At 41.7% G+C, this 24128-nt stretch overlaps 1 protein-coding gene across 5 annotated transcripts in view; it reads left to right on the top strand.

Annotated features, from left to right (window-relative positions):
• Pcca (propionyl-CoA carboxylase subunit alpha) overlaps nucleotides 1-24128 on the top strand; it is a 334592-nt gene that overhangs the window by 240238 nt on the left and 70226 nt on the right. For all 5 annotated transcript variants that reach the window (XR_015638170.1, NM_019330.2, XM_087586568.1 and 2 more), the window contains 1 exon segment: nucleotides 14814-14867. Coding sequence is in view for 4 of the 5 variants with exons in the window: in NM_019330.2 (NP_062203.2) it covers nucleotides 14814-14867 (54 nt within the window). In the remaining variant the exon portion in view is untranslated.

The raw sequence follows: 24128 nt of genomic DNA on the forward strand, positions 1-24128 counted from the left end.
CCTGCACAGGGCTCACTCTGCACACTGCTCACCCTGCACACGGCTCACCCTGCACAGGGCTCATGCTGCACAGGGCTCACCCTGCACAGGGCTCATGCTGCACACTGCTCACCCTGCACACTGCTCACCCTGCACACTGCTCACCCTGCACACTGCTCACCCTGCACAGGGCTCAAGCTGCCATGGAGACTGGTTGAAGCTTAGTGCATGTAGTAAATGTTTTAATCTTCACAATGCTTAACTCTACAGAGTAGATGATCTCATCATTTGTTTTTATCAATGAGAATCAATGAGATCCTGAGAGTAAGCAAAAGTATGTGACTTGCTTAAGGTCATCCTGCTAATAAGATGTGAAGAGAGACTTAGACCGTATAATCTTGCCATAGGGCTTCCTCATTTAGGAGCTCGAGCCAACTTTGTAACCCTACTATGCTCTGCTTCTTGCTCTTTTCCCTGCCAGTTGCTTAGGTCACATTTTCCTATCATTCATGCTTTAAATTAGTGCTTCTTTCAAAGTACAGTGCAGGGAAGGGTCATCTGGATGACTTGTTAAAACTCATGCTACAAACTTGACTTCAGACTTCGTCATCTGTATCACTAGTAGGCTTCTAAGCAATGCTCAGGATGCTGGCCTGGGAGCCATAGTTAAAGAGCTGCTTCACATGTGTATCATCAGCAGTAAGCTGAAAGGAGTGAGGAGCCAAACCCCCACAGCCTTCTTAGTACCATGGACTCTGTTCTGGCCTCAGGCCAGTAGGGTTGATGGGAGTTTCCAGTAGAGAAGTGATGTTATTGGTAAACTTCATGGGCACACTATTACTTTGTTTCCCTTAAAAACCAAGTGTATTTACTGTGTGCAGTCACTTGGCTAAGGGATGCCATGGGCAGTCACTATCCTTCAGTGATCAGGTTACTATGCATAGTCCCAGGCTACAGAATATCATAGGTAGTCATAATCGTCAGCTGATCTGGAGGTCTGCTCTGATCTAAGTTTGAACCTGCTGCCTGCCCAACCCCCTGGCACATGTGAAAGTTGAATGTCTCTGTGGGCAGCGGGCAGGTCAGGGCAGCGACATGGAATGCCTTAGCTAGACCTTGATCCTGAGATTTAGTTTTCCTTTCTCCTAAACCTTCCCTTCAGTAACCATGGTCCTGAGTCAGCCTTCTTGTGTGCTTTGAGGGGTCTCAGTTTTGACCCCCCCCCAATAAATAGAATTCACATTGTAAGACAGCAAGTCAGATAGAGTTCTGCAGATATAGGCCACCATGGTTCCTGGGACAGCAACGGCAGCAAAGGGTCAGAGGACCCACCCAAGGATACTTTTCATGGAAGCAGCTGCCTGCTGCTAATTGCTCTGGGGAGCACCCACTCTGTTTCAGGCCAGCAGGGCTGCCTACTGATGGGCTTCCATGGGGAGAGCAGCAAACAGTCTGCTTCAGCTATCCCTCTCCTCTTTTTCAGAGACTTGTGCACATCATGGCCTCCCTCTCACCTCCTGACGCTTATTACTTAATGTTTAGAGATGTCTGCTTTGCATGCGGGTCTTGACCTCTGCCACATGCACCTTGCAGCTGCCATAGCCTTTTCTTTTCTGACTCGAGGATCATATGCTCAGAAGGAACATTAGTCACTGTTGACCAGCACCAGTGCAGAGCCACTGAACAGTCTGTCAGGTAGGAGTGATTAAAAGAGCAGAGAATGAAGCACTGAGAACCATTGAGCAAAGTTAAAGCTCTTCCTCACTGAGTGTTCCAAAGAATTTTTCCTACTAATCTGTTAAGTCAGTTTTCCTCAAATATCCTCATTTTGTGGGAGGTAAAATGACAGTGTTTGCTCTGCATTTGCTAGTGTTTTCCCCTAGATTTAGGTCTGCTGGTTTGATGTTTACTAAAGAAGAGCTAATGGAAGTCCTGTCATTCTCATTTATTTTGTGGAAAGATGCACTTAGAGATCTGTAGTACCAAAAATGAGGTTTTATTTAATAGAAATAGGTATTATGTCCCTGTAGTTTATTTTAAAGATTTGTCTATTTCATTTTGTATTAATATTTGCCTTTCCTGTGTGTATATGTGCACCAGGTGCATATTTGATGCACACAGTGGCCAGGAGAAGCCATATATTTCCCTGGAACTGGAGTTACTATTTGGGGCTGCCTTGTAGGTGCTGGGAACGGAAACTGGCCCTCTGTAAGAACAGCAACTGTTCTCCACCATGGAGCCATCTCTCTAGCCCACACACTTGAAATTACAATAAAATTGATTGAAGTAAAATTAAATTGAAAATTCAGTTCCTCAGTCAATTGGAGAAGCCCTGTGTGGCTACTGTGGCTGTTGGTTGAGACAGATTTCCAGTCAAACCCTTTAAAAGCTAGAGAGTGTTTCAGATAAAAATCATACAGGACTTTAGGTTTTCTTTGATTTTGGTTCTATTTGTTTGCTTGTTTTCAGTTTCCCCTCATGTGTTAACTATGGTTTTAATATTTATCGTTTGGGAAAGTGTTTGCAATGACCTAAGTCACTGAATGATGACCTGAGTTCTGTTCCCAGCAGTTATGAAAAAGCCAGTCATGGAAGAGCTTGCTCTCCTAGCACTGGGGAGTCAGGCAGGGATCCTGATGGCCAGCCAGCCTAGCCTAATGGACAGACAAGCTCCAAGTCAGTTAGAAGCCCTGTCTCATAAAACAAGGAAAAGGGTATCTGAGGAATGATACTGAAGGTCGATCTCTGGTCTCTACACACAAGCAGGCACACATGAACATGTACACGCGTAATCAGGTATAACCTATCAGCATGTTAATGCCACACTGCCTCCTGCATACACAACAAATTAATTGGATTAACAGAATTAAGAATGAAGAATGGATGTATGAGCTGGACTCATTTTAAAGCAAAAGATGGATTTCCCCTCCAGTTAATATATTTTTCAATTTTAAGTTTAACAAATGTCAGAGCTCTTCCTACAAGATGAAATGATTTCCTGTGTGTGGCACTTGGTTGACGTGGTAAAGGAAATGGGAGATGTGCTGTGATCTCTATGAGTTCATTCTGTGTCCTTCATGTGTGCTAGAACCTTTGCATGCTGAATTAACAAGCTTTTATTGTCATTATCAGTATTATTCCTATGTCTGTGTTCCCTTCCTGTGAAGTAATTCTTTGGTAACCTTGAAAGAGGCTCTTCAGTTTTACTGACTGACTCAAAAAGTTGTCCATTCCTTACAGTGTAATTTGTCTGCTGCATTTGCTGTGTTTCTTGTTAGCATTTCACAGAGTAGATTTTCATTTTGTACAGTCACATTGTCAGGCATTCTCGGGCAGAGCCAGCTGACTGCTCCTGGCCTGCTGCTTTGTGTGGAGTTTCTTCTACCCACCTGCTCACAGCAGGCTGTCTTCAGGCCTGAAGAGTAGCTAACCACTTTTGAAAGTATCTGAAGATCCAGCCAAGGCCTAACTGTGCTGCATTGTGTGATAAGGAGCTATTCACAACGTGCTTTGAAGACTGGTTTCTCCTCCTCTTATTCTTGCTGAAATATTTTCAAGAGAAAATAAATTTATTATAAGTAGTTGTAAAGAGCAGTTTGCGGCATTCCTGTATTCTGTGTTGAATAGGTCATTGATATGCAACTAAGTGGAACTAATTTTCCATGTTAAAGCAGATAAATTTGCAACATCATCACACAAATCTCAAGCATTTGCTTCAGAATACAGATTAAATGTATTGATTGTGAACTGATTGTAGTATCAGATAGATTAGATAACATGAGAAAGGGAACAAAGGTAATGTAGAATGTCACCCACGCACAGATTGCGCAGGAAGACCAGATATGCCACAGGCTGTGTTTATTGTCCGCAGTATATCTACAAGTGTATAGCTATACAGAATTAAGTGAGTTTTTGAAACTTTAACTGCACCTTCCTGTTTTTAACTGAAAACTTGTAACATTTTCCACTTTAGAAAAATAAAAATAAATGTTTTACTTGTCAATATTTTGAATAAAAATGCCCCTCATAAGATATGAAAACAAACTTTAGTTTGAATCCTAGTTCCTGTATATTCATGCTGAAGTTTACATGTGTGTGCCTGCGTGTGTGCGCCTGTGTGTGTGTGTGTGTGTGCGCCTGTGTCTGCATGTGTGTGTGTGCATGTGTGCATGTGTGTGAGCAAGAGTGTGTATGAGTGTGTGTGCCTGTGTATGAGCAAGAGTGTGTATGAGTGTGTGTGTGCCTGTGTATGTGTGCCTCTGTGTGTGTGTGCATGTATCTGCATGCGCACGTGTGTGTGTGTGTATGTGTGCGCCTGTGTCTGCATGTGTGTGTGTGCATGTGTGCCTGTGTGTGAGCAAGAGTGTGTATGAGTGTGTGTGCTTGTGTATGTGTGCCTCTGTGTGTGTGTGCATGTATCTGCATGCGTGTGTGTGTGTATGTATATGTGTGCACCTATGTCTGCATGTGTGTGTGCGCCTGTGTGCTGTGTGTGAGCAAGCATGTGTATGAGTGTGTGTGTGTGTGTAAGCATGTGTATGAATGTATATGTATATGCTGGGGATTGAACACTATCACTTAACTTTATTCCTAGTCCTTAAAATTAATTTTTTAATTGGAAAGTTAAATGATGGGGTTCACCATTTTGCTTATATTTGCAAGCACGTGCACATGCACATAAAAGGATCTGCTTCATAACATGTTTTCAGTCTTAAAATAAATGTTTTCCCTGTTTTTAAGATGTTTCTCCTCACCCTCATCCCTCTTAGAAGTAATTAGCTGTTATTTTGTACTGTACGCTTGTGATTACTCCAGAGTCACCAAGTGTAATATGAACCTGTATATTTAGTTGTGTCAGATATATAAATATATAACAGAATAAGCAAGGGTTAGTGTTTTTTTTTCCCTAAAGAAGTAGGAAATGAAAGAGTAATTATTAACCATCTCCTTTTCACTTTCCTGAAAACATCAATTATGGTTACACATCTTAAGAACAAGCTTCCCAGCAGAACAGAAATAACTGCTTTCACTATGTTTCAAAAAATTTAATCACAGTTTAACAGCTGGGATGTATGCATGACTATAATTTAAGGCATTAACTCCAAGGCAGGGCTACCTGCCTTTGGACAGCAGTCCTGGAAGCCAAGTGCATCTTGGTCTTAGCAACGGGTTTTATAATTTGAAGATGTTCATTAATTTAACAGAACAGGAAAATAGCTTTCTGAATCCCCCTCCTCTCCACATGCACACATCTTTTCCTTTACTGTTAACTAGAAAATTACATTTTAGTAACTGAGAGAGGAAGAAAATTTTGAAGGGTATAGGCAGCAACCGTGTAGACGAGAAACAAAGAATAGCTGCTTTGGAGACTATTAAGACAAGCCTTGCAGCCTTACAAAGATATTGTCAAATTGGAAATCAGTGAGGAGACAAAGAAAACCACCGCCATCCTCCCTAACATTTCTTATAAAGATGAAATCACTTCTGATTTTTTTTATCCTAGTAAGGTATTTTGGGAATGTTAGGTTTATTGTTTTGTGAGTGTCTCTGCTTTCCCGAGTAGGTGGATTTGCTAATTTTGTATTTGTTGAAGTTGCTTTATGAACAGAATCTTTTTAGAATTCTCATTTTGAAACATTGAAAAGTGTAGATGTTAGAGTAGACTCAATATGAGGAAAAAAGGAATTTTTACCTGGCTTTGAGGAAGCATTTTAAACTTGAAAAGTAGGTAGTTGAATCAGGCAGAAGGAGAGCGTGTCTTAGGAATGTCTGCTTACGGAAGGTTTGCTGGCTTCTCAGGCAGGTTGGATTCGCTTTTTGCCTGGTATCTAAAGCATTTAGTATTGATGGCTTTGTTTATTGTGGATTAGATTTTATAAAAGTATTCACTTTTCTCTATGGACAAGTTTGTATTCTCTTAGGAAAGGCAGCATACGCTCTAGTTTTAGATGAAATTCATCTTCCTTGTTTCCCTGATGTCACTCTTCACTGTTTGAGGCTGTGAGCTCCATACCTCACCACCCGGCTGAGATATGTCAGCTTTGACTCTGACTTCCTTCTCTGGAGATTGTGACAGCGGGGTTGGGGGAAGGGCGGGCGGGTTCGAGAGAGCTATAGTCATCTTCTGCGTAGTTATGACCTGCAGTTTAGAGTGCAAAGTCAAGGAACTTGTTGATACTTTTTCTCTCTGGTTATACACTCATTTGGTATGATTAGTGCATTTGGTTTGCTAAGCTCATTCTATGTTAATTATTATGCACTTCTGTTTGCCTGGGAATGAGTGAAGCCCTCCTTGTAAGGCAGGGAGATGCAGGATGATGGTGCATTGATGCCCCTCCCAGGGAACACCTGGTGTGGCCCAGGCAGTTTACACACAAACTTGTCCCAAGGCAAAGTCGTTTTACAACAGCTAGCATTTGATAACTATAGCAAGCTGGCTTTAAATTTATTTTTTTGTCTTGTTTTTTCAAGACAAAGTTTCTCTGGGTAATAACCCTGCCTGTCCTAGAACTCACTTTGTAGACTAGGCTAATCTCAAACTCACAAAGAGCCTCCTGCCTTTGCCTCTGCCTCTGCCTCCTGAGTGCTGGGATTACAGGCATGGGCCACCACTGCCCAGCTCTGAATTGCTACTTTTTTTGAACGGCTATTTTTAATATCTAAATATATTTTTGCTTAACCAACAGATAATGACTGACTGTGTCTCCGGGCACTTTGTGCATCCAGCACATGTCAGTTGTGTAATAATCAGCCAGGACAGTTCAGCTTAGCCAGCTTCTCCCATGGTTCTCCTTTTCTTCAGAGAGCATTCCAAGAGAATGCAAGAAGCTTTTTGTTCACACACTTGGGCTGTCAAAAGGTTAGAATAAAAAGCAAGTTTATAGATTCCTTAGCAGAAGCAACGAGGAAAGCAGCACTGTAAACCCACTGCTTGCTGTAGCCAGGAGCCTCCATCAGGGCTTCAGCTGGTACAAAGACTGGCGTGTGGGATAGTGACTGAAGTGAGTTCCCATGAGTAGCTTAGGCCAAGTCTCTTACCTCCTAGGTTGCCTCCCACCTACCTCCCAAGGTTGCCTCTTTCCATTTTTTCTGTTGGCCCTCAGGACTGTAGTCCTTTTCTCCCCCTACCATTATCTATCTGATCATGTTCCCCCCTTCCCCTCCCTGTCTCCTCCCAGCCAGGTCCTCTGTCCCACAAGTAGTACTCACTCCAAATGAGTACTGAAGTGCAGTCAATGCCCACGTGGGGCACACCTGTCTGCAAGCCCTTCTCAGAGATAAAATGCCCAAACTTCAGTGTACATGAAATGTATAAGACATTAGTAAAGTAGGCATGGTGGCCCACGCCTTTAATCCCAGCACTTGGGAGGCAGATCTCTGAGTTTGAGGCCAGTCTGGTCTACAGAGTGAGTTATAGGTCAGCCAGGACTACACAGAGAAACCTGTTTTAAAGACAAAAAGACTTTAGTAAAAGATGGATCTTGACAAATGAAGATCGCCATGTGATTTCGATAAAGAACAATTTATGAACCAATTCAAACTGTCCTTTAAACATATCATTCTCAGTGTGACACCTGTTGTGTCAACCAAAACCCAGGGCAGACCTCATGCCCAGGAGTAGTTAGCCAACACAAGCTGGACTTGATGTGTTTGGAGGTGGGGGTGGGGAATAGATAGAAAGAGGGGACTGGAGGGAGAGAGGAGAAGAAATGAGAATAAGAATGAGGTTGGGTTGGTAGAGAAGTGGGGAAGGATCAGGGGGGAGTTGTGAAATGACAAAATGCATTGTATGAAGTCTCAATGAATTAATGTTATCACTTAAAAATCTATTACTGACAGTGATAGACCAGCAATAAAAATTGTACTTGGTTATTATATTTTAAATTTGCCCCCAAAAGGAAGTTCTTGCTAAAAACATTGTTTTATCTCTTGCTGTAGAAGTAGTTCTATAATGTCCTCATTGCAGCCCATGGTCTCATAAGGCCCAAAATGTTGACTCCATGCTTATTACAGAAACGTTGCTAAAGCCTGAGCTAGACCAAGATGATAGCAGTAGAGACAAGTGAAGCGATTCGGTGGATATTCTGGGTGGGGACAGCAAAGATTGGCAGATGCATTATTTACTGGGCATGAAGGAAATTAAAGGGTTAAGGTGAGTGGTGATTGTTGATTTTTTGTTTTTACTTAGATGTAGGAGAGCTATGGCGGATCAGGTCTGCGGACAGATCTGCTGATCAAGCATTCCGTCTGGACTCTGCATGTTGGAAAGGTGCTTTAGATGTGTAAGGGTTAACATCACATGAGCAATTGACCATGGATTCTGGCTTGGAGCTGAACACAGGAACTTGGAAGCCATAAAGAGCAGAGTGGGACTGTCATGCGCAAAGCATAAAGGGGGCTGAGTGTTGTGCTCATGCCAATAATCCCAGCATCCACAGGTTGAGGCAGGAGGGTGTCTGGATTCAAAGGCAGCCTGGCCTATAGAGTGAGATGTTGTTTTTTTTTTTTTTTTAAAAAAAAAAAAGGAAAGGAAAAGCAGGCCCTTTATCTTAGACTCTGTGATTAACTGAGGACGGGTTGAAGACCTTGAGTTCTAAAGGAGAAAGGCAAAGGGTAGGAGACTCAGCTGTTGTCTTCTGCAGTATTTGCTGGCCATTTCACCAAGAAGGTGTCGAATATTCTTTGGGAGGTTGTAGAAGTGGTCTATGTGTTGATCACGGTGCTTTTTCTGATCACATACAACCGTCAGAAGACACTGAATTTTAGGCTACATGTGGAATGTAGCCTTTGTGCATAGGTACTACTCTTTGTAAGTAAAATTTAAAACTATTACCTGTGTTTATTTATTGTGTAAGCATGTACATGTACATGTATAAGCCTGCTTATACATGTATCAGGGACATTTCATGGGAGGCACTTTTCTGCTTTTACATTCTAGGGATCAAACACAGGTCATCAGGTAGGATGTTTTTGCCCAGTGAACCATCTCATGGGCTCATAAGGTCACATTTTAAAGTAAGATGTATGTTGTGAAAGGGGAAGACGCATGGGTCTAGATGAACCTGCAGGGAAGGACTGTGGGTAAATGTGTAGAGGTGAAGCCAGCAGTTGATACCAAGAAAACTCCAAGGAAATGGAAGAGAACCCAGGAGCCTGAGGTAGCCTTGAGGCCACTCTAGGATACTTCTGGGTATGGGATTTGACTCCTCTTTAGAGTATTGATTAATAAGGTATAAACAAAATAGATCTAAGATATGGAAAGATACAAATTGTAGATGACCTCACCATTTGTCCTAAGATAGTAATGGTTATTCTTTGCTCATAATTCTGGGGGTGAGGGGGTGGCCCTTATTTCTAAAATAACTATTTCTTATATTTTAAAGTATTTCTTAAGTTTCGTCTCCTTTTTAGGAGATAGTATCTTTAATTTTTGCATTATGATTTCCATCTGTTTGGCATTTTTTTGTGTGATTATTTTCTCTACTTTCTACTTTTTTGTTTAAGTTTATATGGATTTGGGGCATGACACTTTTCTGTTCATTTTTACTTGAAATTAATCTCTTTGTTTTTGACATTTAGAAGTGATTTATTTTCCCTTGGCTCTTTCTGAGACAGAGTAGTAGTAGTAGTAGTAGTAATAGTAGTAGTAGTAGTAGTAATAGTAGTAGTAGTAGTAGTAGTAGTAGTAGTAGTAATAGTAGTAGTAGTAGTAATAGTAGTAGTAGTAGTAGTAGTAGTAGTAGTAGTAGTAGTAGTAGTGAAAAGTTCTCAGGGAGAACTTTCCCTCGGGATGGAGACCCTCCAACTCAATGACCAGACCGAGACCACAGGATGCAATCAGCAAGAGGATTTGGTTTATTGTCGGGATACACAGGCACCTGTGGGCGCTTCAGTCACTCGGGGGACTGGCGCGCCCCACGGAACCAGGGATGGGCTTTTTATAGGATTCTGGGGAGCAGAAGCAAGCATACAGAAGCAGATGCATGGTTACAGGGATATAATTGGTGGATTCTAATGTGGCAAGGGTTCAGCCCGGGGGCAAGTTCCCTAGCCACCTTCCTGGAACATAACGACTGACTCGGCCCCCCACCAGGGTGTGGGACCTCTCCCGGGGCTTTTCTCATTGTCAGGTGCTCAACCGTAGTCGTCCTGTTGCCAGGCCTTCAACCATACACATCCTGCTTGGCAGCCGCTGTGTACTCAGTGTTCTAACCTTTCCCTGAACCAGTCATCTTAAGTACAGCCTTGCAAAATGGCGTTACTGCTGCTAAGCTGGGGTCTTTCAGTAGTAGTAGTTGGGAAAGATAATTTGCCCATAGGTGGGAAAACCCCTCCTCTAATGAAAACAGGGTGCATGGACTCCCTTCCTCCCTCCATCTCCCCTGTCTTTAAGCCAGTGTACTGACATATCACTTACTCACCCTCTCCATGTTCACTGTTCCTTTCCTAATTTTTTGATGGATACACTGCTAAGTGCAGCAGCCAGACTTGTGCTTTGGAACAACCTGTGATTCAGGGCTGTGTGGCTTGCTTTGTCTTTCATAACCTGAACGCCCGAAACATTCTCGCTGAGAACTGACATTGCATTTCCTTCCATGTCTACACTGTTGTCTTGTATGTTTTTGACATTAGGGAGAAAGTGCAAGATGCATGCTCCCAGCCCATGTAGAGCTCCCCATCTAAGGAATGATCATGTTAGAGTGCCCACATCCTATACAGAGGGACCATGCACTCTTTTTTTTAAAGATTTATTTTATGTATGTGAGTACACTGTCGCTGTCTTCAGACACACCAGAAGAGGGCATCAGATCTCATTACAGATGGTTGTGAGCCACCATGTGGTTGCTGGGAATTGAACTCAGGACCTCTGGAAGAGCGATCAGTGCTCTTAACCACTGATCACCACCTCTCCAGCCCAGGACCATGCACTTTTAAATGTCCTCTTCAAAGTTACAAATCAAAGACAATTGTCCCTCTCCATGCTCTTGTATCTTCAGCTGCAGGCCATCAACCATTCTAAAGCAGAGCTGTGTAAGAAGTTTAAGAGGTTTATAGAGGTGAATCTGTGGCTCAGGGCAGGCACACTGCCTGGATGGGGGCCACGGCTTCTGTCCCCAGCATAGCAACAGAACCTTGTACATATGAGCTGTAACCTGGCTCTCTAAGTGCTTCTTACTTCCAGTTCGGCTGCTTTCCTCCTCTAACTCTCCCTGTTTCTGTCACACTGAATTTCCTGCCCTTCTCCAACATTCCCTGCTTGCTCCTATCAGCACAAACACTTTTCTTTTACTTCCTTCTGTAACATTCTTGCTACATGGTTTTTAGTGACTTAATGTTAGGAAGGGGCTCACTGCCCTGATGTGGAAGCAAGAGATTAAGTTTGAGCTCCAGCATGAATGATAAAAGGCACAGCAGTGCCAAGGAGGCTGAGACAGGAGGATTGCTGGCCAGTCACTATAGATGAATAGGTGATTCCAAGGCCAATGAGAGACCTTGTCACAAAAAACAAGACAGAACAACAGTTCAACCAACCAGATCCCTGAGAGCTCCCAGGGACTAAACCACCATCCAAAGAGGACACATGGAGGGACCCATGGCTCCAGCTGCATATGTAACAGAGGATGGCCTTGGACATCAATGGGAGAAGAGGCCCTTGGTCCTGGAAAGGCTCGATGCCCCAGTGTAGAGAAATGCCAGGGTAGGGAGACATGAGTGAGTAGGTGGGCAGGGGAGCACCCTCATAAAAGCAGGAGGAGGGAGGATGGGATAAGGGGTTTCCAGAGGGAAAACCAGAAAGGGGATAACATTTGAAAAGTAAATAAATAAAGTATCCAATAAAAAAAATCAAGGTAGAGAGAAACTGAGAAAGTCAGAGTCTTCTGACCTCCACACATGTGCAAACATGTCATGGGAACATGTACACATAAACACGAAAGCTTCCTTTATACATGGTAAATTGTTGACAACTGTAAGTGCTTCAAATATGCATGTACATTATGAAATGACTGAACTAACCTAATTAAGATATGCATTACCTCAGTTTCCATCCGTTTGTGGTGGGGACACTTAGCATCTGTTCTCTTGGTAATCTTGAGTGACACCATGCCTGGGAGGATGGGTCACTGATTCACTGGGCTAACACTTCACCCATTGACAATCAATCGCTCTTTACCAGTCAGCTCTCTGTTCTAGAAGGTCACCTTTCAAACTTCTCATGCGAATCTTTCCTTTGATGAGTATGAAGTATCTTTCTCCATCTCTTTTGATTAATTTTGGTTGGAAGTCTATTTTATTAGATTTTGGAATGGCCACTCCAGCCTGCTTCTTGGGTCTGCTTGTTGACCCATACCTTGACTCTCGATGTAGAGGCATGTTTCTTGTATGCAGCAAAATGATAGACTCTGTATTTGCATCCATTCTGACAGTTTGTGTCTTTTTTTTTTTTTTTTTGGTTCTTTTTTTCGGAGCTGGGGACCGAACCCAGAGCCTTGCGCTTCCTAGGTAAGCGCTCTACCACTGAGCCCCAGTTTGTGTCTTTTTATTGACGAATTGACACAATTGATATTGAGAGATATTAAAGACCAGTGATTGTTCATTCTTGTGATTTTGATGGTGGTGGTGATGTGTGTCTGTGTGTGTATATATGTGTGTCTCTGTGTCTGCCTATCTCTCTGTTTCTCTCTTGTGTATGTGTGTATGTGTTTGTATGTGTGAGTGCCTGTTTGTGTGTCTGTGTGTGTATGTATGTGTGTCTCTGTGTCTCTCTGTGTCTCTCTGTCTCTCTCTCTCTCTGGTGGGGGTATGTGTGTGTGAATGTGTGGGTGTGAGTGTGTGAGTGCCTGTATGTATGTGTGTGTGTGTGTGACTTTTCTATGACTGGCTCACTTCCTTTCCCAGATTGCCCTTCATTTTTTTTTTTTTTTGTATTATTGCCCATGACAGGATTTTCATTATTTTGAGGACTGAATTGTGTTAAGTTTCAAACCCAGGATAAGTGGGAGGTGCCTATTTAGCATATCAAAGCAGACCTGCCTATAGGTTCTCCCAGCATCCCTCAGTCTCTACCTGTTACAGGGTATGGCTGGAATACCTAGCCCTATACCCTGAACTCTCCAGCCCAAGGGCTGGGCTGCCCTCTCCCCAGAGGCTCCTTCTGATATAATCCAGACATGCTGGTTATCTACCCTCCTGGCTGCTGTACTTAGTTCTCCTCTGTTCCTTCCCCTCTCCTTCTCCCTACATGGTTCAGGGTTATCAGCACTCTGAACTCTCCCAGATGTGTCTGCCTCTGACTATGTTTCCCTTATATCTATAATATATTTTCTCCTTCACCATACCTAGGAGCAGCCCTATCCTGTCCTGTCTTGTCCTTTCCTGTCCTGTCCTTTCCATTCAATTTCATTTCTTTTTTCATTCACCTCTAGGACAAGTGGCTGAGGTGCCTATTTAACAAATAGTATTCTATTAGTTTGTATGTATGTACATACAAACACAATACATATGTATATACATTAATATTAATATGAACATTTCCATTAATATACACATTTTGTTTATTCACTTATGGCCACTTGAATGGATTCCATGACTTAGAGGTCATACATGAGTTTGTAGTGCACATGACCATGTAGGTTTCCTGTCATAGTGCTGATTTCATTTTCTTTAGGACACTCAGTGTTGCATGTGGGATTCTCTATTTGTAAGTAACTTCAGAGACCCTCCCCCCTTCCATCGTATTTTCCTTTATTGGCTACATCATGCTTATTTTTTTCCTGAAATTTTATTTTTTGTTAGATATATTTCTTTATTTACATTTCAAATGTTATTCCCTTTCCCGGTTTCCTATCTATAAGCCCCTATCCCCTCCCTCTCCCCCGTACAGGTGTTTCCCCTGCCATGTATACTCCCCTTACCACCCCACCTCTGACATTCCCTGCACTGGGGTTCCAACCTTGGCAGGACCAAGGACTTCCCCTTCCACTGGTGCCCGAACAAGGCTATTCTCTGCTACATATGCAGTTGGAGCCCTGGGTCAGTCCATGTATATAGTCTTTGGGTAGTGGTTTAGTCCTTGGAAGCTCTGGTTGGTTGGCATTGTTGCTCTTATGGGGCTGCAAGCCCCTTCAGCTCTTTCAATCCTTCCTCTAATTCCCCCCAAAGGGGATTCCGTTCTCACTTCAGTGCTTTGATGCACTCGCCTCTGTATTGGACATGCTCTGGTTGTGTCTCTCAGGAGAGATCTATATCCAGTCCCTTTCAGCATGCACTTTTTAGCTTCATCTATCTTACCTAGTTTTGGTGGCTGGATATGTATGGGCCACATGTGGGGCAGGCTCTGAATGGCCATTCCTTCAGTTTTTGCTCTAAACTTTGCCTCCCTATCCCCTCCTATGGATACTTTTGTTTCCCCTTTTAAGAAGGAGTGGGAGCATCCACATTTTGGTCATCCTTCTTGTTGAGCTTCCTGTGGTCTGTGGATTGTATCCTGGGTAGTTCGAGCTTTTGGGCTAATATCCACTTATCAATGAGTGCATACCAAGTGTGTTTTTCTGTAATTGGGCTACCTCACTCAGGATGATATTTTCCAGTTCATTCCATTGCTTATTTTTAACCACCAAACTTTAGTGATCTTGTCATTTGTCTCTTAAAGAACAGCGTCTTTGATGCCTCATTCCCTGCTCAGCCACATGTTCTTGGGTGTGGAGGTACTGTCTTTTACTCACTCCTTCACTGCTTGGTGGGCATCTGCACTTTGTGTTTGGCGACTATGAACATCCTGTGCACGTTCCCTCTGGACACAGTTTCATTTTACGCTGCTTTCTCTTTTCTTTTAGTGTCTTTCTCGGGACGCAGGTGGAAACATGAGCATCCAGTTTCTTGGCACAGTGGTGAGTACCAAAAAGTACTGTTCGTCCTCTTGCTCAGATAGTGTGCTTGGCTTTCTCCCATGTTTCTGCTGCCTTTGTTGTGGTTTTATTTTGCTATCAAATTGAGACATCTCTGTATGAGAAGCAGGACACGTGAGAAAAGCTTCTGTCCTGAAAATATTCCTGTTGCATCTTCTCAGAGAGGAAATGCTTCTCTAGTTTCAGTTCGTTGAATAGTTGTAGTTTCTCTCTAATGGCTTGATTTTTTTTCCTCTGTATTCTTAAAAATAAGACGTATGATATAAAAACAATACATTTGACTTTCCCCCCTCAGTTTGCTTTCTGGCTTTCTCTGTTGAGTTCCTCACATCCACCTTTCTCATGACATCGGATCATAGTTTTATATCTTCATTATTCACATATGAGTCATGTTATTTTATATATTGGTATATGACACTCATAAGTTGTACATTTTGTCCATGTATGGATGGGTTATTTTCTAATCTTAAACTATTGCTTTGATATGACTTATTTGGTGTTATGTGGGTATTTTGCCTGCATGTATATCTGTTCACCACTTGTATAGCTGGTGCTTGTGGAGGCCACAAGATTCCCTGGAGTTACAAATGGTTGTGCACCACTATGTGGGTGCTGGGAATCGAACTCGTGTCATTTGGAAGAGCAGCCAGTGCTCTTCACTACTGAGCCATAAGTGCAGCCCTGTACAAGCCTCTTCTTAATGGAGGAAGGTTTAACATTCTAATGAGTCAAGGTGTTGTGTCTTATTAACTATGGATCACAATTGTAAGCAAAATTGCTTCTACTTTTTTTTGCCATTATAAATGCACTTTGCTCTTTGGATTTTAAAAATTATTTTCAAGCACATCTATGGTATTTTTAAGTTTATAAGCTACATTACCTCTTAAGCTGACTCAAAGCTGTTAATAACTATATGATTTGCCACAGGTTTTAGTTGTTTTCTAGGCTTTAGAACTCCACCCACTGTGTGATGGAGTCTTATACTCTCAGTAATATCAGTTTTGATTATCTAAGTAATTTAACTTTTTCCTCTGATGAGGTTTACTTACTTGGTTTGTTAATGCATTTATGTATAAGTTTATGTAAAGTTATCCTTAATGCCAGTTCTAATTTTCAGAAACTTGTCTAAAGGCACACTCTAAACTTGTCTTTTCTCTATTGCTGTTGTGTTTGAGCATCTCCCTGAGTGTTCACCTGTGAAGCACAGTTGGCGTGGGTGTTTATGCTGTATATAGTCTATCTTAAGTGCCTGTACTTGAGTAATCTCTTGCCCGGAGAATGTAGTTTGGGGATGTTTACTGCTCTAGGGATCCCAAAGAATGGAGCTGATAAGTGAGGCGGATTAAAGTCTTACACAATAGCCAATTCTGAAGAATAATGTGAAGCAAACTCATTCCTACTACACTTGGGAGGGGCATAAAAGCATAACCCAGGAATTCTGCATTTTTGAAGAGACTGAGTTCACATCACTCTTATTTTCTTGGAGTTTTCTCATAAGCACTCAGAAAATTGTTCAATGTCTCTTCATATCTCTTCCCATGGCTATATTCTTGGACCATGTTCTTACATCTACCCCCTTTTTATTTTTTAATAGCAGGATATCCAGCTTGATTTTGACTTTGAGATGTTGTAGATAAATCTAATTGTCATTTGAAGCATGAACATAAGCAAGCAAATTATAAACATACTGAATAATATTAGAACAGTAGAATTACAATAAAATAGATTTATGTTACTTGTAATAGAAATAGAATTAAAATAACATTAGAATAAATAAATTTAGCATTAGAATTACCTGTGGTACTTTGCCACCAAGACAGAGATCCAAACTGTGTCTAGTACTACTGGTTACATTGTTATATTCATCAGAAAAATGTAGAATAGTTTGAAAAGAAACTCATATGATTAAGCCAATTTTTCCCTTTAATAGGAATGCAAATGTTATATCCTAGGCAAATGGGAAAGGTTTCAAATCCCAAGGAAAATTAAATGTAGTCCCTTCTTCAGATGAATGAGTCTGTTTCAGTCCCACGGTCCAGTCATAAGCACAGAGTTATTAGTAGAATAACTTTTTCCTTAAGACATAGGGCCTTAAGGCATAGGGCCTTAACTTGGCCCCAGCTGGGAGGCTACTTTGATGATATGGTCGATATCTCCTTTTGCCCTTTAGTGTGGATTTTCTATCTTTCTGGTGAATTCTGTTGTTTCCTAACCCTCTGCCATTGTCCTTGATAGCCTGGGGCTGGAGGAACTTAAGAATCCATAATGTTTAAGTGGATCCATCTGCAAGGACAGATGCATATCCCTTTCTAATTTTCTTCTGGAAAAGTGAAAATAGGGCATGTTAATGTATCAACTTACCTATTTTCCTTATGCAATAAAACTATGGAGATTAGAGTGTTCACATGTGTGAGTCTATTGCTGGAAATAAGGACAACCTGTTCACTTATTGTGCTGAAGAAAAAGAAGTATTAATAGATTGATGAATATCTGACCCATGAATCCTTCCTAGACCATTAGATGAACTATCAATAAAAATAAGTATCTGCCTGTGAAATGGGAAATGGTTGGACAATTTTTGTAATCACAAGTTCAGTTTGTATGATGAAATTCCATAGCTTACCAGCTGGACAGTAATTCCTTATCCTTCTGTAGTGATTTGCAAACGAAATTTGAAAATCCATAGAGTTCTGTAACAATGTTAAAAACTGACTGTTAGTTAGGGATAATATAATACAGCAAGAACCAAATCCACATAATCGTTGACATCAGGTTCTTCCCTGATTTACTAGTTGGGAAAGAAGAATAAGGTAAGAAGGTTAGGGCCATCATTTTATGGCCCTAATGATGTAAATAAATCTATTCCAAAGGTTATCCTCTGTGCTAATACCTGTAGGAGACAATGTAGTGGTGAAGACAAGTTTAAAGGCAGTGAAGGATCCACATGATAACACAGATGCTTTTTGTTTGTTTGTTTGTTTTGGTTTGATTCAAATAGTTGTAGTTCTTTTCTTGCCTCCTGAGATAATATGCAAGGACTGTTCAAAGCTATCTTTCCTTCAGAGTTTAAATGGATTGGTTAGCACATTGGTAATACCAGACACAGTGCATGGGGCTGGGAAAGAGCTGAGAAACAGATTCCTTTTCCCTGCCATGTCCTAGCTTGCCTAGAGTATCATCGGCTCTCCTAAGCTTTTATCAGATTCCTCACCCCATGCCTCATGATCATTCGGATAATGGGGAAGGTACTAAAGGAGGCTCCAGTGAAGCAGCTGAGGGGTCATCTCCCACAGAGTTATGGGTGGCTTTTATTTTATTTTACTTTCAATTTTGCCTGAATGAGGAAAATCACCCTGTTGCCTTTTTTTTCTTTCTTTTTCCCCTTTTTCTTTCTTTGTTAACCAATTTTAAGGTTTGATTGTTCAGATTATATTCAGTTAAAGAATTATACATCTCTTCCTCATGATTAATATCCTCCTTATCTTCTTTTATTTTGATAACAGTCCAAATTAATGCCCACATGACCTACCCACGATTGAATGGTGATTTTTTTTCTTGCTTATATGTGTTTTAATAGTATTTTAGACTCTGTCCCATACTTTTTCCTCTAAATTTCTTTTTTCTGGAAACCAGGGATTATAATCACAAGCAACTTGCAAGCAATCTAATAATTGTGATTATTAGATTAATTATTGCATTAATATTGTAATTATATCAATACTTGTGTTCTTCCTTTCTTTAAAAAAAAAAAGATGCCCAAACCTGGTACAAGACAAAGACTTCCATGACTTATTCCCCATTAGTCTCAGATCCATTCTTCAATTCATGATGTCACTTGCGCCACTTGAAAGGTGTAGGATCTGGGAGAATAGAGCTAGTAAACGAGGCAGACTAAAGTTTCATCCAATCGCCGATTGTAATGAGGAATCTCAAGTAAACTTATTCCTATCTACTATACCTGGGACATGTTCTGACAACATGAGTTTGTATTCGTTGCCCCTACACCAGATTGCCACACATAGGTAGCTCAAAACAACAAATTCACTGAAAGTCCTGAAGAAGAGATGTGAAGTCAGATGCAGCACAGCTCCTCGGGCTCTGGGTAAGGGCTGGTGAGCCCTTCTTCCAGGCTGTGGTGGTGGCAGTCTTTGTCCTTCCACGGCTAAGCTGTTATTCTAAGCTCCTGTGATCATTGGCCCTTTCTCTTTCCCTGTTCTGTATGCTTTGATTCATGTGAAGCTAGAATACCAGTTAGGGCACTCGGGGCTCGCCTACCCAATCCAGTAAAACTTCCTTCTAACTACTCACAGCTGTGAGATTCTATCCCCAAATACTCTTATACCTATGAGGTTCCAGCGAACATGACATTTTAGATGACATTGTACCTCCCACTATACTTTATATAGACAGGAAGATCATTTGACATGTATGAAAATTTAAAATGACCACTTACATAAAAATACATTCTCTTGGCCCATTGCTTCTTAGGTCGACTCTTCTAATGCCTCATTGGATATGGCCATTTCTTTCTACAAGTATCCTCACGTCTGTTGTTATCCCCCATGACAGGAGCTACTTCCTCTACTCAGATGTGAGATGCTAAGGGGAGATGGCTAGGCCTCAGAACTAAGCAAGCATGGAGGCATTAAATGACCGCCTGGTGCAAATTAACTGATCAAACCTAGATCAAACCCAAGTCTTACTTGTCTTTAAAGTCAGGCTGGTAACCATCACAGTCCATGCAGAACAAATTCTTCACTGCATTACCCAGGGAGCTCTCTGCAGATGTTGATGATTGGATTTTGTTGTTGTTCTTTGTCTTCACGGGGCAGGAGGGGGACATATTTTCTTATGAAGTTGATCCTTGGAGTACCTTCAGGACCTCCTCTAATTAGGTCTCATCACCTTCCAAAGTTCCTGCCTCTGAGCCCTGTCATTGCCAGCCGGGGACACAAATAGTCAGTACAGATACACGTAGCAAACTTGGTATCCCAGTTTTCCTTAGAACAGAGATGCCTATTTCAGGTAACGAGTTTGCTTTGGTTGAGCTGTGAGTCTATACACCACACAGTCCAAGCTAGCAAAGAAACTGAAAAGTCAGTCTTTTGCTAAATCAGAATTTCTTTTGCTAAGCATTAAGGATGATATTTTTATTTAAAAGCTTGGGAGTTATCATTGTGTTTATTATTTAAATTCTAATCATTGTTTCTATTTAATTTTTGAAGCACTGCAGTATAAGGCAAGCATATCTCACTGAGACTAATTCTCCCCACCATGGAAACACCACACCAATTTCTTCAACAACCTCTTTGTAGCTGTGGTGTTAGCATTCACCAAGGGCTTGAGGAACTATCCGTTTCTGTCTTTGATGCTTAGCCAGAAATCTTAATGAAACCAAATGATGCTGAAGTTTTCAAAGCTAATTTGAATCTCAAATTGTACATTTTAAATTAAGTTTTTATTGATAATAAATATACTTTATTTCTTATTAGCCTTGAAAGCTTGAGTGATAACATCAGTAGAATAAACATGTTTTACAACGATTTACCATTAAGGAGTCTATTAATATGACCCTTGGCACACCAGCACAATTAGATTTCAAAGTAAGGGTTTAAGGAGTAACAGCGATTAATGACAACCATCGGAAACAATTTTGAACTCCATCAGTTTAACTCAGGAGGGTAAACTTAATATGATAATTCATCTAGTTGAATCGTATCAGCTTAGCGGGAAGGAATGTAAATATGTGACCCTTACCTAGCTTGTAAATGGATGCTGTGCTGAGAGATTTATCCATTCCATTAAGGAACTTTGGGGAACTTTGGAGTTTCGGCAATTGTTCCCTTGGAGGCTGAAAACCCAACCTGATCCCATACTGGGACCATCCTGGTTTGCATATTTCCATAATTTGCCTTTGCTGCTAATATGACAGCAAGACAGAAATAACCATTTCTAATAATATCAGATGGAGTTGTGGAGGACAGCATTTTAATGCCGAGAAAGACCTCCCTGTGGGGCTGTTATTGCTACCGTCGAACAGCAGCCACACAGTTGCAGCCACAGCCTCTTAATTGATTCGTTTAATTAGCAGGAGCTGAAGCCAGTACTGTATCTTGTCATCTGATACTGCAGGCTTCAAACCTGCATCACTCATATTTAGAGATACAGAGCATCATCAAAAAACTTCTAAAAACTCACCTCTAGGAGCAGAAGTTTAACAAAATAACCTCCCATTTGTTTGAAAGTCAAATGACTAGAAAACGGGAACTAGGATTGTTGCCTTTGTTCTTCATGCCTTGTCTTTGAAGTAATAAATGTTATCATTTGTGTCTGGGTCTCACCTCCCAAAAGAAGATGGGAGAGACCTTTTCCAGTCTTTTCTGCCTTGTCCACAGATGACTGAATCTAGTGGATCTCTCAGCTCTCTCCTGTCCCTTTCTCTGCATCTGCGGAGTATCAGAAATGATAACGTGTAACCACTCATCACACACTGGTCTACCTGTTCCAGCCTGCCTTTGTAGCTGCCTGCGTCCTGCCAGCTTATACTTGGTACCCGAGTTCCTCTCTTTGCAAAGCCTCCAACTGGGTTGCCCCTTGGGATTTGTCCATCAGCAGCACTGATGCCCACTTTCCCTGGACAGAGAAAAATGATGATGGGTGTGAAGGTAGTGTGTCTAGTGTGAAAGCCAGAGAGTCTTCCCCAGGTTTTATATATGTTTCAGGTACACACACACACACACACACACACACACACACACACACACAAAAACCCCGCCACACACACATCAGCACACACAGGCTCACACCTCCTTGCCTGCCAGGCCAGGCTGTTTTACTCTTTACCCTGATCCTTTACCATTGTGCATCAGAAAGCAGATGTCCCTAGAGTAGTTAGTGGCAGGTTGCTGCAGTTTCTCAGATTTTTTTTTATATAATATTAAGACTACAAGTAATTTTATAACTTCCTATTCTTCAGTCCCCCAAAATGTACAAAGTTTGAACCAGAGCGTGGGTAAGAGGTTACGAAATGTATTTTAAATGTTCACTTAGTCTTAAACATTGTTTCTGCAGCAGGGTGTGGTTTATGTAATAAATACCAGCTTCAAGAGTGAACACTTGGAACACATGTTTAGTGCATATTTTTTCGCAGTCGTTGTGCTGTAGTTTTTAACTTACATTTTAGCTATTACTATTTACTCACTGGTAGTACTGTGCGTCATGGTATTGTGTCGTGCCACAGTGCATTTATGCAGATGCACAAGAGCCTTTACCTACTATGCCATCTCCCTGGTCCTGGCCACTGGGCATTTCAAAGAGCTTGATTATTAATACATAGTGTGTGATGCATTATCTGTAAAGTTAAGAAAAATGGTTGGTGTCCCGTATGCCCTGTGTTGGGAGACGACTAGATGGTGACTTGCTCTCTGCCCTAAGGTAGCATGCTAGCTAGAACCAGTCAAATGGTATAAACCTCTAATCTTAGCACTTAGGCAGATAAGGCAGGCAATTGTGGTTTTATTGTGATTGTCAACCCAACCCAGACTGGACCTCCCTGTCAATAAATAAGAAAGCAAACAAACAAACAAACAAAAAGAAAATGGCATGGAGGCTGAGGACCAATATAGACATGTGATGTGGTTAGTGTACGGTGGCTAATGGCCTGTACATAGATTGATGAAGCTGCAGAGTGTGGACCAATTCCTCCCTCTTCTCTTTGACACTCTCACGGTATACCCCTATCTGTCCTAGAACTTGCTATATAGACCATCCTGGACTTGAACTCACAGAGAACTGTCTGCCTCTGCCTCATGAGTGCTGGGACTAAAGTCATGTTCCACTATACCTGGCTTAATTTTTCCTCTTACTGATAAAATACCTAATATAGAAAGTCCAACCAGGGAGCTGGGAAGATGGCTTAGTCAGTAGAGGACCTGAATTTTAATCCATAGTCAGGTATAGTGGCATGTTAAGAATCTCTATATGCCTTTACTCCTAGCACTTGGTAGGCAGAGGAGGTAGATCTCTGAGTCTGAGGCCAGCACCAGGTCTGCAAAGTGAGTTTCAGGATAACCAGGGCTATGTAAAGAAACTCTATCTTGAGAGAGAGTGGGTGGGGTGGGGAAGAGAGAAAGTCCTTGTGTTATTTATTAGCTGAACATCAATAAACATGGGAGTAAAGAAGCCATGTTTTGTGTCTTATTAGACATCACATTTTGATGACGTGTTAATCTGATAGATCATCTGTTAGGCGACAGATATTTGCCAACTCAAGGAAGAAACTGCTGTCCCTGCTATCAGGAGCTGGATGTCCTCTAAAGATACAGAATTGAAGCAACTGGTGATTATCAAGTAAGATATGAAGGAGTGTTCTAAACAGCTCAGATAAAGGCAGTGGAGACGTGATCTCTGGGGGCATCTCTAGCTTAGGCTACCACTGTAAGGATGAGTCAGGTTTGCAGATGGCAAAAGGACTTCAGAAAGAGAATGGATCAAGATCTGCAAAGAACCAGAGAGAGTTTTAAAACGTTGAAGCCCAAAAGCCTGAAGATGTCCCAGGCATCTGAGGAAGAGCAGGTCAGCTGCTGCTGGTGGCAGGAAGGGGACAGAGGTCTGTTTGGGAGGAAGGAGTAGGCTATCAGAACCTGGACAGTGCAGAGTAAATGGAGGATTTGGAGGAGGAGGGTAAATGTCCCCCTGGAATGTCTGAATGTCATCTGCCTGTTGGCTCAGGGGCAGAAGACACCACACAGAGAAGCTGAGAGATAGCGAGTATGCTTTAGTATGCTTTGTTTGAAAGGTCAAAGAGACAGATGGATTGTATGGGGTGGCATAAGGGACACACCCATGATGGGTAGATCAGGAAGATGACCAGGGGTGAGCATGGACAAGGTGAGATCCAAAGCTTAGAGCAGAGCCTTAAGGGAGGAGCACATGCCTTCTACACGATTATGCCTATTTATGAAATGATGACACTATAATCGAGTCACATCAGTAAGACGTGACTGTTTGATGATACTGTAGTGTCTCAATCCTTATAGGGGGGTAGCTGCTTATTTCAAAGTATCTTAGGATCCTATTTTCCAGCTGCCAAATCCACAGAATAAAATGAGTTTTAATAAATAGCTTAATGTCCTCAATGTGCATGATGCTGTAGGCTTTAATGTTGTTCTACGTGCATCATCTCACTTTGCACTGTTCAGTTTCTAAGATGAATAGGGCAGAGCCCCTGAGAATTCGCTGTAA

The sequence above is a fragment of the Rattus norvegicus genome, chromosome 15 (genome assembly GCF_021556685.1).
Source record: "Rattus norvegicus strain SHRSP/BbbUtx chromosome 15, alternate assembly SHRSP_T2T, whole genome shotgun sequence".
Lineage (NCBI taxonomy): Eukaryota > Metazoa > Chordata > Mammalia > Rodentia > Muridae > Rattus > Rattus norvegicus.